At 39.3% G+C, this 17,730-nt stretch overlaps 1 protein-coding gene across 1 annotated transcript in view; it reads right to left on the reverse strand.

The window, feature by feature from the left end:
* The window catches only part of wwc3 (WWC family member 3), a 127,069-nt gene extending 109,681 nt beyond the window's left edge, over positions 1-17,388 (reverse strand). Inside the window, exon 1 of the mRNA XM_002932795.5 lies at positions 16,737-17,388. Within this exon, the coding sequence (XP_002932841.2) occupies positions 16,737-16,969 (233 nt within the window). The 5' untranslated portion in view covers positions 16,970-17,388. The remainder of the gene's footprint in view (positions 1-16,736) is intronic.
* Positions 17,389-17,730: the final 342 nt, after the last annotated feature.

Here is a 17,730-nt window from a genome sequence, read left to right on the forward strand (position 1 = left end):
TTGTTTCCAGGTTTTATCTTTCTATTAACACATTCTACTATTTATCTTCCAGTCATTAATTTCAAAAACTGCCTGGTTACTAGTGTAAATTGGCCCCTGATAACCAGCTGCTGAAATTTGGAGAGCTCCTATACAAAAAACTGAACCATGAAAAATGAAAACACAAAAAACATAACAAATGAAGACCAACTGCAAATTTGGAGAGCTCCTATACAAAAAACTGAACCATGAAAAATGAAAACACAAAAAACATAACAAATGAAGACCAACTGCAAATAGTCTCAGAATATCAAGCTTCATTATACTAAAATGTAATTTAAAGATTAACTAGGAAAAAAAGATACTAAATTAGGTTTTGAGATGCAAAATTAATGACGACTGGAATTTAATTACATTAATGGCTCTCAAAATTCTCTTAATGAGGAAAGCACACATGATTCTAATATTAGCACAAGTTATCAAAATGTAGCCATGTTATGACTGCTAGAGAGGAATCTCTGCTGAGTAACAATTATAGACATGACATACACAAATAACACACAACATATGGCACAAAGCCGGAAAAGCATGAACTCTTTGCCATCTGGGTAATGAAAATGAAATGCTATGACACACCACAAATACACAGCAAGCTTGAAAAGTACAGCCAGACATTGCTGGGTCCAACCCCAAATTATTACCAATGTTATTTAATTATTCATTCATTTCACCACTTGCCAAATTTATTTATTTTTTTGTGGGTGTTAAATCCCCACATCTACATTTACTTTGCGTAAGTGGGTTTATTAGTTAAGTCTCTCTCATAAATAAATGCAAAAAAATGTTGAAAAAATCCAAAATGTCATATATATAACCAGATGTTAATAAACAGTTTGTCATAAAACAAACACTTCCTAAATATGTAATTGCAAAGCCATAAATAGTGATGGCTCCGCAAGAAAATAAGTTCATACATTAGCATTTCAACAATTATGGAATTGTGACTGAACATCCAACACTGCTTCCACAAGTTTACTTCTTGTTTTAAGATTATGTATTTCTGGTAATGTTTTTTTTCTCCATTTTTCTTCTTTTCCTTTTTTTATTTTATGATACCTACAATATGATAGTTGACAGAACAAGAGGAATTTAAAAAGCAGGTCAAGAGACACCATATGTAATGTGTAACAGGCCTTTTTGACCCATGCACCATAACGTGGTATATTTATCAGGCAAGAGAACTTAGAGGTCAGGGACAGAATTTTCTAGTAATTTAATCGGCAAGTAGCACAAGATATTGGTGCCATTTTAAGCCATAAATTCAACAGAGTTAGTGCCACCAACTGGTAGGATTTGCCCTGAGTGTCCCGTAGACAGTCCATGTGTAGCCAAGCCACAGATAGGCTGATATACTGCAATCCTTGACGTTATTGTTTCTCCAGGTTGCACAAATCCAGTGGGGCTGATGGTCCCATAAGAGTTCCATGGGCCTTAGTGGGAGGGATGTTGGTCTCTAAGTTTCCCTTCATTTGAGAAAGATACTGTAGTTGCTCACCTTTAAGGGGGTTTAAAATTTCCATGGATTTCATGACTCGTTCTGCCTGTTGTTTCCTCTTCCTAAGTCTCCTAAAAACTATATATTCACTCATAAACCCCTTAGAATATACTCCTGAAGTCTACTGACTTTCTTCACGCCTCCCCTCAGAAGGTATGCTATCTCATACCTTTGTCTGATAACCTTGCTGAGCTGTAGGTATGAATATGCAGACACGGTAAGCAGGGCCGCCATCAGGGGGGCACAGGGGGTACGATCGTACCGGGCCCGAGCTTTAAAGGGGGCCCGGCCGCGCTAGAGTTTCCTTAGCTCGGGCCCCCTTTCATCAAGCCCGGGCCCTGTCTTTAGCTGTATCCTCCTCTCTGTGCCGCGGCTCTCTGCCGCATCTCCGCTTTTATAAGGTTGCGCCCGTGCGTACTGACGTCACACGCACGGGCCGCAACCTTATAAAAGCACAGAAGTAGCAGCGAGCCGCGGCACAGAGAGGAGGACATCACCGGAGGTGGGGGCTGCTGGGGGCCGGGAAGGAGGGAAATGGAAGGTGCTTGGGGGCCTTGGGAGGTGAGCTGGAGGATACTTGGGGCCCTGGGAGGTGAGCTGAAGGATACTTGGGGGCCCTGGGGGGTGAGCTGAAGGATACTTGTGGGCCCTGGGAGGTGAGCTGAAGGATACTTGGGGGCCCTGGGGGGTGAGCTGAAGAATGCTGTGGGGGAGCTGGAGGATGCTTGGAGGGGCCTGGAGGGAAACAGGAGGATGCTGGGGGGGAGCCGAAGGATGCGGAAGGAAGCAGCGGAGAGCAGGCCATAGTATGAGTAATTTGGGGGAGGACCACCAATGTTTTAGGGGGCCCTGGGCTGGCTAGCAATGATTTAGGGGGTGCCTGCCCTGGCACCAATGCAAAATGTAACCCCTGGCCACCAATGTTTTAGGGGGGCCCTGGCTACCAATGTCTGTATGTCCTTTGTATTGATGGGAGGGGTCACTGGGGGAGGGGCCATTGGGAGTGTGGGAGGAGGGGGGGGCCCAGAAAATCTTGTTGTGAGGGGCCCCGTGGTTTCTGATGGCGGCCCTGACGGTAAGGACAGGAAACACAGTAAGGGGTGGAGCTACCATATTGAAAGGGGTTAGGTTCAGCAGACAGAATGTCATTAGTGCCTCAAAGGACTATAACAAGATTAGTATCCAAATTACAGAATAATTTAACCCTGTATATCCTGTTACACATGGCACTGAATCACCCACAGTAAATAAAGTACAAGATACACATTGATAACATACAAGCCCACAACAGACAACAATATGATAATTGACAGAACAAGAGGAATTAATATATATATATAACACTTGTGTGCAGATTTACCAATTAGTGCTGCTATTTGTACATTACTTTCATTTCTTATATCTGAAGATCTTTCTGAGGCAGAAAAATATTATTATTAAAAGGAAATGCTACCAATATATCTCTTGACATAAATAAACCAGGTATAACATTTATCAATGTTTAATTATGTGTTCATGGGGGTAAGGATTGCATCCTTCTCTTACAGCCAGGATTGGCCTAACTATAGGCTGGGTATGTTCAGAGAGGTGTTCCTTATATGCCCAAGGATATCAGCTGGGTTTTCTCTGACTAAAGATCACTCTAGAAGTTAGCAGCAGAGGTAGAGAAGCTAGCAGAACAAGAAGAAAGTGATTAGTACCGCAGGTGTGAACCACCCAAAAGTCATGGCTAAAGGCAGAGGGAATTCCAGGGGAACAAAACTCTGAAGGCCTTGTACTGACGAGCTAGATACCTCACTGTAGCTACTATCCTGCATTTCACTGTAACATCTGAGAGGATTTTACTTGTTTACCATCTGTAAAACTGGCCATACTCATACCAATAATAATAAAAAACAAAAGGTTCTGAAATCAAGCAAGTTTCATAATTTTATATGTTGATGAACGGTCTGCCAGTTCATGGTGCATTGGCAAATGAGGAAGTAAAGAGGAACTGCAGCTCCTCTTCATTTTCTATTTTTCCCATCATTCCCCCACCATTTCCCCACCATTCTGTGTGTCTACTCATAAGCTCTACATCCATTAAGCCTAAGGGCAGATTGGGTAGAGTGCATACCTGAGTATGACTGCCTTAGATCTTTGTGACCTGTTGTGAGAACAAGTTCCAGCTATAAGTTAACTGTTGTTTTCTGAGAATCACTGGCACCAATTTTACTGTGAAGGAAAAGAAACCCTTTCCTTCTGTATTACAGCAAGACCCACCTAAAAGAGTGTGTTTAGTTAAATGCAACAAGGAGTTGTTTTAAAACAGCACACATACCAGTATATAAATGTATATCATATATAATATATGAATCATATCAAGGAATGGCAAATAAATGTCTATATATTCACCTTACATGGGAAAATGCTTTTGTTTACATAAATATTCAGCTAAAGGAACATGGTATGCCAGCAATTCAGTATGCTGGTAAACAGGAATTGCAGGGGCTGTTATTATAGTCTACCATGGACTCCACTTCAGGATTTCTGTGGCCTGCTTAACATTCCTCACATAGTTCTGCCAGAGACATGATGGAAGTGAAGTTCACTCTGTCCTTGCCTAGCTTTCACTTGGTATTTATACCAGGTATTAGACGTTATCGATATCCACCACCACAGCATTATCTAACAGTGGGAGTTATTTTAGCTAATTACTGTTACTGTATAAAGAAAGTTTAAACTATAGGAAACATTTAACAAATTCAGCCTGCATAAAAAGCATTAAAACATTAAAGCAATGCATGTATTTTGATACAAACATCATTATATTATATACAGTGTATATTCAGTGTATATATATATATATATATATATATATATATATATAGGTGTGGGACCTGTTATTCAGAATGCTTGTTAGTTGGGGTTTTCCAAATAAGGGATCCTTCTGTAATTTGGATCAAAAAATTAAATTAAAAATCACTTAAACATAAAATAAACAAAAAAGTATTGTTCTGCCTGGCTATCCTAATTTCTGGATAACAGGTTTGCCATCCTGGATCCCTTACCTGTATCAGCAGTCAGCTTTAAGTAACCAATTTGCAATAGTATATTCTAATCTACTGTCATAACAACTATCACTACCTGCCAACTAAAGGTGGCCATACACGAGCAGATCCGCTCGCTTGGCGATGTCGCCAAGCGAGCGGATCTTCCCCCGATATCCCCACCTACGGGTGGGCGATATCGGGGACCATTTAGGTAAAAAAAATAATAATCCGATCGTTTGGCCCCAGTCGGATCGGGGACCGCATCAACGAGCCGATGCGGTCCCCGATCCGACCAGATTTTCTAACCTGGCCGATCGAGATCTGGCCAATTTCAGGCTAGATATCGGTCGGCCAGGCCGCTCTGCTCTCCCCATACACGGCCGATTAGCTGCCGAATCGGTCCAAGGGACCGATATCGGCAGCTATAGTCGGCCCGTGTATGGCCACCTTTAGTCTGGACAATCTCCTTGATTGGCCTAACTAACAAATATGGCTGAACTAACAAATATAGCTGAAAACTCTGTACTAACCCCCCCCCCCCCCCCCCCACACACACACACACATAGAATTATATCTTACTAAATCTATGTGAAGAGTATTTGCTGTGGATCGCCTTTAATTGTTCAAATGAGATGTTTGCCATTATTAGGAACACAGCAGCTGTAATGGCAATATAAAGTGCTGTTCAAGATATACATTCATACAGAAAAATAGACAGCCAGTGTGATCATTTTTTAATTATAGCAGCAGTGCTCCACTTCCCTACTAAAGTAAGGTTCTCACAGCTACCAGATGGCTACCGACTACTTCTTTTCAGATATCCTCGCCATTAGAGCAACAGACACCTATCCACTAAGATCTACCATTTTTTCTTCTAGGAAAATCATTGCTTCTACTTAGCCGAAAACCCTGCCAGTGCCTCAGACTAAAATACAGGAAGTCATTGTCCATCGGGAAATGAAAATGCTGATACACCCTCCCAAATCAAATTCAATCCTATCAGTGCAATTTGGCCATACCAAGTACAAAGGACTAATATATGTATCCATGCTGCCTATTAACCCTTGCACTGCAACTGAATCACCCACATATGACTAAAAAGACAATCATTTCTTATAAAGGTATACATTAGCATGCTATTGTTTATTTGCAAAGGTCTGCATCTTTTGGACATTTTCTATGAAATATTCTCACAAACACACAAATGTTAAAGATCTGCTGAATATGTTCTACCACTGGACCCTTGTGGGTGGCAGTGCTTAAAAGTAAAGAATACATTAATAGCCAATTATGCAGTATTGTTATGTATTGCCAAATGTTGGATATGAGGAAATTGAACAAGGATTCCATTCCAGTTAATAGTCTATTTTCAGAAGTTTTTTAACATATCATTTAAGGATAAGTTGTCTTATACATCAATTGCATTCTATACCAAGTAATTTGTTTTTTGCAAGTAAAACGGCTCCTATGCACCACTGGGTTGTAGTTTCTGTGGTAGCACACAATACACACATTGTGCCCACTACTTCAGGAAAGCAGCTGACATGGCACTTAGTAAACAATAATGAAAGTACAATTACCAGTTCTGGATTACAGTTGTAAATATCCCTATTATCTCTGTGGCAATATTAATACACCAACCCCAATAACTCAGAGACCAAAAGGGTCAGAGTGCAAAAAGCAAAGAACAGGAACAACCTTAAATCTGGCGCAGGGTGCAGAATGCATCATGACCCCAGGATAGCATGAGAGAAAGACACAGTCTTCACATAAATGGGGGTAAAGAATGATAATCATGATAACATCTAGGGTGAATGCCAGTTTTCTGGGGTCAATGGCAGTTTTCTTGCAACACAATAACATAGTAAAAGTTATAATAATATGGCTTTGAACATTTAAGGCATATATTTTCAGACCTAGGATAAATTGGGATTAAACATAATCCTACAGTGGATTGTCTCTGCCACCATTTCCCAAATTCTCAAAGCCCTTGACACATCCACTAGGTTGTGTATGAAAGATACTCTCTACCCACAGAAACCCTCAACACTACTGAAAGATGGTAGGTGGTATAGGACAATCTGTATATTATTTTATATGCTCTCTGGTAGTGGCACATACAAAGGTTCTCACTTTCTCTAACCAGAGCAAGTTTAAATGCAAAGTAATCATTGCCTCTAGTCAACTTGCTTCATAGTAGCAGAACATCTTTGGTACTCCAAATCTTCCCATGGTTTTTGGCTTTGTAAGAATGGAATCTATTATTTTAGGATGTTTCCTCTCCCTTTCTTTCTAGAAAGTGAATTGAGAGTCCTAGGCAAAAAAGTAATTTAAATTGATACTATGTGGCCAAACCATGGCAGTTTATATGTATTAAACTGCCTGTTTGTCCTGCTAATGGAGAGATACTCTTTTACCTTGTTAGAACTATAACTTATGAGTGTGTGATTTACCAAAAGGAGCACTAATTTGAAGTGGAAGCATGCCCACAATTACACGGAAATTCTTGCAAAAAACACTGCATTGTGGCTAAAAAACATGGTGATTATGGACATGGAAATCTTAATTTGCACTTAGCAAAACTGAGTAGTAATTGAACACTATACAGCTACTGTGTTGCTATTATACCCTCTGATCTACCAAGTGCCTGTCTCTAGAAGCAGCTGCATCTGTGGTCTTTTACTACTGGTGTCCCTAAATGTAAACCTGACGGCTAGTTCTGGGAAAATACACACAATTACTCATAAATCTAGTTGCTGTACAATCTGTTCTGAGTATAATCTTTGTTACTACTCATTCTCTATGGTACAACAGCAGCCAACACAAATGAGGCAGACCAGAACATCAGCAGTAAAACACATACAGACTGAACAAAACAAATATACCTGTTCTACAGAGATAACACAGAAAATTAATACATCTTCTATGAGCCTTTACAAAGCCTTACAAACAGGGACCATTTTCTTCTCTGGCCATCGCTATCTAGATATTTAAAGGGCCTAAAAAAAGGGTGGAGGACAAAAAGCACTACATCTGAGACATAACAACTACAGTTGGAAATGTCTTGATGATCCATTTAGACAACTGTATAACAAATAATGTGCATTTATAAACAGAGAGCAATTTTTTCCCATAAATACAGTATGGGGTGAATGTCATAAATAAAACCGTAAAAATATTTCCATAAATAAGATGAAACCTTTGGCTCTGTAATACTCTTTTATTACTACACTAAGGGGCACATTTACTAACCCACGAACGGGCCGAATGCGTCCGATTGCGTTTTTTTCATAATGATCGGTAATTTTGCAATTTTTTTCGGCGTCTTTGCGATTTTTGCGTAAAAACGCGAGTAAATCAGCCCCTAAGAATTTTCAACTGTGCACAGCACATGGGTAGGGCCACTGTTTACTACAAAGGGGAATCGATTTTTCTGGACTAAAAAGTCTGTTTCTTTATATGAAATACTATTATATAACCATTTCTGAACCTTATGATTAGAGTGTAAAACTATGTAACTATAACAAGGATCAGTTTAGCTGAACTAAAGGAAGTTCTTGTATACATATGCAGCCAGCAAGTTTTCACATGTTGTCTCACCATGTCCAGACACCATATTTTTGGGTGTTAGACCCTGCATCTAGATGGTGCTAAAGTGCAAAGACTTGCCAGCACAATACAATAGAAAATGCCCCAGAACATGTACCACCTTGTGGTGAATGTTGGTATTTTTTTTCTCTGGGACAATCAGTTAGAAACGCACAACATGGTAATGAAACTAGGATGCATCTGTAGTTCTACTGGCGGTAGCACAGTGTAGTTCCATTTAATAGCATTCAGTGCGTTCTATGCTTCTCTGCAGTCTGTTGTCTTCATTTGCACTATACAAAATAGCAACACAATGATAATATGAATTGGTGCTTTTCTCTGCATGATGTCCATCTAGTGCTGTGTTATATAAAATACCCTCCCATCATGATCATCATGAAATCTTTTAGGTGGAGGGAAGAAAACAAAAAAAACTAAAATAATGTGGTTGCATAAGTGTGCACACCCTCTTCTAACTGGGGATGTAGCTGTGTTCATAATTAAGCAATCACATTCAAAATCATGTCAAATAGGTGTCAGCATACACGTGCCATCATTTAAAGTGCAAAAGAATTTCCAAGGCATTAGATATACCACGGAACACAGTGAAGACAGTCATCATCAAGTGGAGAAAATATGGCACAACACTGACATTACCAAGAACTGGACGTCCCTCCAAAATAGATGAAAAGACGAGAAGAAAACTGGTCAGGGAGGCTACCAAGAGGCCTACAGCAACATTAAAGAAGCAGCAGGGATATCTGGCAAGTACTGGCTGTGTGGTACATGGGACAACAATCTCCCGTATTCTTCATATGTCTGGGCTATGGGGTAGAGTGGCAAGACGAAAGCCTTTTCTTACGAAGAAAAACATCCAAGCCAGGCTACATTTTGCAAAAACACATCTGAAGTCTCCCAAAAGCATGTGGGAAAAGGTGTTATGGTCTGATGAAACCAAGGTTGAACTTTTTGGCCATAATTCCAAAAAATATGTTTGGCGCAAAAACAATACTGCACATCACCAAAAGAACACCATACCCACAGTGAAGCATGGTGGTGGCAGCATCATGCTTTGGGGTTGTTTTTCTTCAGCTGGAACTGGGGCCTTAGTTAAGATAAAGGGAATTATGAACAGTTCCAAATATCAGTCAATATTGGTACAAAACCCTCAGGCTTTTGCTAGAAAGCTGAACATGAGGAGGAACTTCCATCTTTCAGCATGACAACAACCCAAAGCTGACAGTTTTGGAGTGTTTCTGCAAAGAAGAGTGGGCAAATCTTGCAAAGTCAAAATGTGCCATGCTGATAGGCTCATACCCAAAAAGACTGAGTGCTGTAATAAAATCAAAAGGTGCTTCAACAAAGTATTAGTTTAAGGGTGTGCACACTTATGCAACCACATTATTTTAGTTTTTTTGGTTTTCTTCCCTCCACCTAAAATATTTCAGTTTGTTTTTCAATTGAGTGGTACAGTTTATAGGTTACCTTAAAGGTGGAAAATATTCTGAAACGATTTATCTGTGTCTCGTTTTTGTACAGCACAGGAACCTGATATTTTACCAGGGGTGTGTAGACTTTTTATATCCACTGTATAAATAAGTGCTTTCTACAAGTCAGAATACACACGTATGCCCTAAAATCAGCAATGGCCCAAATCCACTTTTTCCATAATCAACTGATACTTGTGATTCAACTAAGCTCATAATTCACAAGGATGTATGCTCTTACAAGCATATATATAGAATATAAATGTATGGCCGATTAGTAAATAATACAGATGATATTAGCATCAGAATTCAATAATCAGCCCTGTACCATCATTTGCGACAACCCCTAAGCTTTGCTTTTCAATAACTGCCCAGAGCACATTGGGCATGTGAGTAACACTTATGCAACCATATTATTTAAATTTTTTTGGTTTTCTTCCCTCCACCTAAAAGATTTGAGTTTTTCAATTGAGTGGTACAGTTTATAGGTCACATTAAAGGTGGAAAAAGTTCTGAAATGATTTATCTTTGTCTCATTTTTGTACAGCACAGGAACCTGACATTTTACCAGGGATGTGTAGACTTTTAATATCCACTGTACATTCTTATTTTTCAACAATAATGTTTTCTTTCTGTTTGTAAATTATACTAATACCCAAAAGGTATAATTAACCCTTTCTCTGACACGCCTCTTGTCTGGAAGTGTGGCATGAAAACATCAAAGGCACTCAGCAGAGATCAAAGAAAAAACTAGAAATCAACAACGTTGTCAAGTTACAACCAGAATCATAGACTATATGATCTATGCCAGGTAAGAGGTTAATATGTGCATTAATTGTGTTTGTCTTCCACAAGTGTGCCAGAAAATTACTATACCTGAGCTGGAGCCGTCATACTGCTTACCTTGCTTAATATATTTCCTATAAACTGAAGATAGGAACATCTCTAGATGATAGTGTTCTTTTTGTATAATGCCTTAGCAGGTTTAAGCAAAACTATATAACATGTCCTTCTATGAATATATTCTTATATTTCTTATTCTTTATTTATATTGTGTGCACATATATACACAGCATTTTCCATAGACTTTTCATTAAGCTCTTTTGAGCAGGGCTCTCTTCACCTCCTGTATCGGTTATTGGCTGTTTTATATGTTACTCTGTATGTCCAATGTATGTAACTGACCTATTGTACAGCGCTGCAGAATATGTTGGTGCTTTATAAATAAAAAAAAATTTCCCCTAACATTTAACCCTTCTAAATGCTAATTTTAGGATTTAGATTTGGTTCGGCCAGGACTATGGATTCGGCCGAAGCCGAACCCTGCCAAAAAAGGCCGAATCCTGGCTGAATACCGAACCGAATCTTGGATTCCGTGCATCCCTAATTTGTATATATAATTGCTATTAAGAGCAGTCTGTGTATGTGTCAGTCCTTTCTATTCTATGCCCTGGTGGCTCTGTTGAAACAATGTAAACCAAGTCAGCAGGTGATTGCAACATTGTTTAAAAAGTAAGAACCAGGAGTTCAGCAAATGCTTTTAATAGCAATTACATTTACAAATAACTTTTAAAGCACTAACAAAATAATATTGGAAAGTTGCTTGGAATTATGGTTTTTTTTTTATTTTTATTTCTTTTATGAGGCAAAATATATTTTTTGGGTTGACTTGTCCTTTAAGTGTGAAGAGAGCTGTGAATTGCCCTAACTGTGTTATGAACAGAGCAAGTTCAGAGCAGATCCTCGGTGGTCCACCACTCCTCTTTCTGTGACTCTTGTCTGTCAGCCCAAAATGAGAGGTGCAATATTCAAAATATAAATTTCCTTTGCAAACACTGCAAATGTTAACTATAATTCACCTTTCATACAGCAAGTTAATTGAATACAAGTGGTGTTTGAAGTCAATCTAATGCAAAGTGGTTTTTCACTTTCATATTAATTAATGAAAAAACAGGTTGAATGTGCAGTTTTATAATTTTGTACCAAACTGGCTCCACCTCCATTTTTATACGTCGCCCTAGTGCTTCAATAAGGAGGTTGCAGAAATATGTTGTCAGCAGAATTCTGTGACAGAAGGTTTACATCACTTTTAAAAGCAAAATGGGGAAAAACACCCAATTCCTGCATTGCTCTGCCATGACATTACTCAGCTCAATTTAGCAGCAGACAGATCTGAAACGTGTATAAACGACAGTAGGGGCATGACTGAAGTCTTTGTTTAAGTCTTTAAAGGAACACTAATGCTAAAATGAAAGTTTCCATTGCTAAAGAGCGAGTTGTTTTTTCATGAAGGCTAATTCTTAGTCACTTGATCCAATTTCAATGAAACATGCTAAGAAATTTTTTCTGAGGTTATTATTTTGCATTGCAAATATTTCCATGTGTGCCATATTTTACACTTCAGGGCCACAAGTTTGTCTTACCTATATTTCCAGGGCAAACTTGTCCTTTCTATATACTTGCCTAAAAATGTCACTTTGTTCAGGAGCCAAGTCTTTCATTCAGCATGTGACACTGAAGTTTATTCTATAACTGCTAGGTTGCAAATCCACCAATAGCAATTACGCAATTAGCTTGGACTGGTCTAGTTCTTCTAGAATTATGACAAAAAAAATCTTTGTGGTTTGCTACTATTTCTGTTTTGGTGAAAATTGACACCTGTTACACAACAAACCTTATAAGATTTGAATGTGAAGCAAATGCAGGAGTTTCAGAACATGTTAACCTCCTATTTTTACAATTTATACTCTTGTTATGTATATAATAATTTTGGATGGTGAGAGATTCTAAACATCATAGTATTGAAGGCGCTTTACCTTTGAAGGTACCTGTAGGCAGCATGTCATTGCATTGTAACATTGTTTAGACAGCCTCTCTGCCTGTGCTATGTACCTCTGTTACAGGTTATCTGCAGAATAAAACATGCTCTTCATTGCATGTAAAAAGTCTTAAATGGAGACATACTGAGATTGTAGTACATTTCCACTACCACAATGTAGCCTACACAACTATGGTAGTTGTGATTTTGCTTGTACAATGGTAGGCTACACATGAAAAAGAGGGATTGTTAATCTGTAACCACCCGTACGCATACAGACACATACAAGGATCAAAACAGTGGATCTGATATGAGCCACCTGAACAACTTACTCACACTATACACAATGAAGCTGTAAGTAAATGTGGCTGCCATTCATATAAAACAAAAAATACATAGGTATGGGATCCTTTATATGCAAACCTCTTATCCAGACCATCTCCCACAGACTTTATTTTAATCAATATTTCAAATTTAAAAACTGATCTCCTATTTTCGTGTAATAATAAAGCAGTAACTTGTACCTGATCCCCGCTAAGATATAATTATGCTTATTGGGGACAAACAATCCTATTAAGTTTAATATTTATATGATTTTTTGGTAAAATTAAGGTATGGAGATCCAAATTACGGAAAGGCACCTTATCCGAAAACCCCAGGTCCCAAGCATACTGGATAACAGGTCCCATACCTTAAAGGGGCCCATTTATCATGCAGTGTAAAAAAAATGACCAAATACACATCACCATCTGATCATCAGGAATCGCTGTGTGCTGATTTATGAAGCTGAGTATATTTTTGACATAAATGTTTTCTGCGTAGTGGCATACATATCAGCTGTGTGAAAAGTTGGGTCATTCTACACAGAGACACCAAGAGATAATACAAAACCCACATGTAAGTCACCCATGTGTGCTGTTTTCAGAACAGGCCATCAGTAATTGAAATTGCTTAGCAAAAGATGTAGCAGTGAGAGAGTGAGTTTAAAAGGACAGAGTAGTGACATTTTTTATATATTTAAACCTAGTTGTTAAGCATCTAATTATACATGAGTTTTATTGGTTTACATACACAGTTGAGGTGGGTGCATTGCGAACAACATGAAAATACTCTACCTATCCCTTACAAACTTTGGCATAGCAAAATGCCTTCTAGTGAATTAGGTGCATTTAGGCACAGCATTTAAAGTGCAAACACTTTATTTGACAAAATAGCTTAGTTTGGTAATAAAGGGGTTAAAAGCTTATGGCTGTAACTTTTGATCAATTCACATTGACAGGGTTGATCATTTTAGTGTACAAATTGTTATACTACACTCACTAGTGTGAGAATGTTTCTCTATTCTGTTTTACTTTATTTCTTCTCTGTTCCCCTATTTTTCAGTTTCAGTGTGTTCCACCAACATCAGCATATATCTTCTTATATATATTATATGTCTGCATGGTATGTCTATGATGATCATAGTGTTTGTGAATCATGCGTTAGTATTATTTCTGCGCGCTAATTAACGCAATGCGGTAAAATGAATACATGCGGTTGTGCGCTAATTAACGCACACAATATGTGACTTAACGCATGCGATAATACTTTAACGAATCGCGCATTTTTTCGCGTCAATTTTAAAAGCATGCGATATGCGTTATCGCACTTTAGTGAATCAAGCCTATTGTATTATTTATGGTTGCCTATTTCCTAATTGCATTTTCCAATGTGTTAATAAGTGTAAATCAATAGAAAAAACTATTGAACCATAAAAGCTTGGGGCTGTTCCTAAATCCTATCAGCTACCTGCTCCCTTGTCAGAAAAATACTGAGCATTGCTTTGAGGATACTTGCACAGATTTGCATGTAATAAGCTGACTTTACACTGAATGACTCCTACTCATTTTTCAGTACTGTATAACAGCATGTGCCAGGCTTGCTGGATGTCACTGGAAAGAATTAAGCAATCTGCTCCTCTAATCATTTATCTATGCAATATCATAAAGAAAAAACAGTGTAGTTGTTTGTGTTTGATTTTGTGACTTTGTATATACCAGATTGTAACCTGGTATTGTGCAAACCCAGACTGAAATTATTGTATCACATTTGGAAATTTGCTGAGAAAGTCATTTACATAACATTGCTGTTCAACTCAGCATTTTTTGCAACTCTAAAATTCGGAAATATTTCTTTTATTACATTTTTTATTCCTATAACGCCTTAAAAATAACATTTTACTAATTTGCAAATACGCAATACTGAAATGTTGCCACCAAAATCTTTTAAAACCTCTTTCATGGAATCTAATACAGGAAGCAAAAATAAATAAAATAAGATTGGCAAAAGGAAATTCCTTCCTCCACCCCTTCAATTCCTGCAGCATAATTGTTAAAATACAGTAAGTGAGCTGTGTCTGAACATCCTGTTAGATCTAGGGAAAGGGGAGGAGGGGAGGACCTCTGTGGAGGCCTAAGAAACTCTTACCCAGAGCAACCAAGGAAGAGAGCAGATGGAAAAGAAAAGTGCTGGGTTACTGACAAAATCATAATAAAACCAAATAAATCAGACAATTAGAGGAAACATTTATCAAACTGACATCAAGAGGGTGATTTTATTCATGGAGCTATTCTAGTCATCTATGTTATCATCATTGATTTAATAAAGCATCAGCATAATATATGGAATTATTATTATTCTGTAAGTATGCTTAGATTGTTTGCCATTTAAACACTTAAATAGCAAAATATTTATATCCAGAAATTAAATATACAAATATAATCCAGATCCCTAGAGGGCCAAATGCCACATTTTTACATGTGATATTAGAATTATTACAAAGGTAGTGTACAACAGTGTAACTTACAAACCATATTAATTATCAGCATATTTTCAAATCTTGGTGCTTTCTGTAACTTACCTGTACAGCCCCAAATAAGTGTCACTCTTTAATATGAGAATGTTGCCATGAATGCACTTTATTTGGGAATTCAAAAATTGCAGAGTACTGCGCATAGCTTCTTTTTAATGAGAAGTTTGGGCGCATTTGGCCAGTTAACACTGACGTCTACCAGTGACCACAAGTTATTGGGAGTTTTGAAATGGTTTGGAACACTGGGCAACTTTGTACTTAGAGAAATATTTACATTTCTACACTTTTACAAAGAAACTGATGAATTTCCCATTGAACATTCTTTTCTCTACTCAAAACATAATGGACTGGACTGCACTGACACTGCTTTAAAATAACATCTGGAATCATGTGACTATGACGGAAAGGAAGTGGCATTAAGGCAAATCTGGCATTAAATTGGATTGTTAATTTACCAATCTCACGAACTTCTGGACACCATTTTTCTTCTTACACCACCTAACCCAATAATGAATTTGGAATAAACATTTTATTTCAACTGTGCTCAATACAAAAACACAACAGCTAACAAGGCCTCAGGATACTGTGGAGAACCAATTTTCAAATCTGTGGCATCATGCATTGTGTTAGGGGGCAGAGCCCCAGAAAAAAGTAGATTTGTCAAGGCCCTAAAGTGTGTATAAAATAGGACAGGCGAATGTATGGGCCCTTTAGCTGCTCATAACTACAACTCCTGATTTATATTGGGTGCAGATTGGGCAACCTTGATATAAAATGATACTGTTGCCATCAGAAGTAGGAGCAGTACTTGTATAACAAAGATGCAGAATTTGTGCAGTTAAAGGGGTAAATTGGAGCTTGAGGGTTAACCCAACATTTTGGGATACTTGGGTACCATATGGCCCTCTCATTCATACTATCTCATTGTCCCTTCCTTGCTTATTGCACCAATGCTACAGGCACTGGCTGCACAGGCAAGAGGTGACTGAGGGCCATATTACAGAGATTTACTAATTGCCTTACCTATAGCTGCCTCCCTCACTATGTAAAGAGCCCTACAGCATTACCCATGTGGGTGCCAGCTGTACAGGAGCTTTCCATCAGCCTTTCCAAGGCTGGAACAAACTATAATTTGTAAAATCTCTTTTTTGGTCTTTATCCTGCTCCCCAGCCATTTCCTTTCATGCTGGTAAGCAGGCCACCCTGTGTGCCAGTAGCTGGCATAATAAACATACTCTAGCCCTGTGCCACTGGTAGGGAGAAACTAGTTTGGCCAAGACACCAAGTCCGCACAAGCAAACTCCCCAAATAAACCTCCTAACTAGGAATTTAGATACAAGGCAGCAGCAGCAGCAGCAGATATATGGAAGAGAGAGATGCCAGAGCTGGCACGATGCCCGGCACATGGTAGGCACAATCACTTTACCTGTCCCTGGGATCTATCCACGAGGTCTGCCTGGTGTTGTGGTCAATATAAAAGACCCTTCCGTCGTAATCCCTCGCCTCCTCCCAGCCAGCGGGCAGAGGCAGCTCCGAGCTCCCCCTCCGACAGGACGAGGGGCCGGGTGAGGGGCATCGCTGCTGTTCGGACGGTGCCTGGGGCTGCTGCTGTTGTTGCTGCTGCCGCCTGCGCCTCCTGCCCCCGCTGAGCCAGGGCATATTCCTACACTCCAGTGGGACTCCAGGCGCTTCTCCCGGGCCGCCCCCTGGCCGCTTTCTAACCGCTTGAGCTTTCCGACTCCTCTTTATCCGCTAGTGCAGCCGCTTTCCCCCATGGTGCCCACAAATCAGGGCTTCCACCGTCCAAACAGGGAACTTCTATCGCTGCATGTAGGAGACTTTTCCTAATTGCTGCACACCACATGCAAGAAGTCTTTCTCCGGCGTCTCTTCCTGTGCGTGGCCCTTTTGTGGCCCCAGATGTAAATGTGGCACTTTCCTTTTAGTTCTAACTTGGGCCAAGCGGCCGGCCAACACTTACGGACCCAGCTCTTTCCCTTCCATGACGGCTTTACCCAGCAATAGCTTTCATTCCTCAGAGCCCATGTTATTAGCAGGGACGGTGCCTCCTCAGTCCCCTCCCATTCCCCCTGGCCCCGTCCTTCCTCACATGCTGCATCCCTCTTGCCAACATCACACCTCCACATTTAGCAAGGCTGGGACGCAACTCTCTGGGACTCTCTACAGAGCAGTTGTGTTTAGAAACGACTTTTTTGTTGAATAAAATAATAATGAGAAAAACAAAACATGGCTCTCTTACTGTACTTTTGAGGATAAGAGTTGGCAGGCATTGTAGAAAAACATGTAAAGAGCCACTCTTCATGGGTAAAATGAAGGTTACTGCAATTTATTTATAAATATATATAATGTGTATGTGTGTGTCTAGGTCCCGATGGGGACAGAAAGGTAACGTTGGCTGTC

Source organism: Xenopus tropicalis, chromosome 2, assembly GCF_000004195.4.
Source record: "Xenopus tropicalis strain Nigerian chromosome 2, UCB_Xtro_10.0, whole genome shotgun sequence".
Lineage (NCBI taxonomy): Eukaryota > Metazoa > Chordata > Amphibia > Anura > Pipidae > Xenopus > Xenopus tropicalis.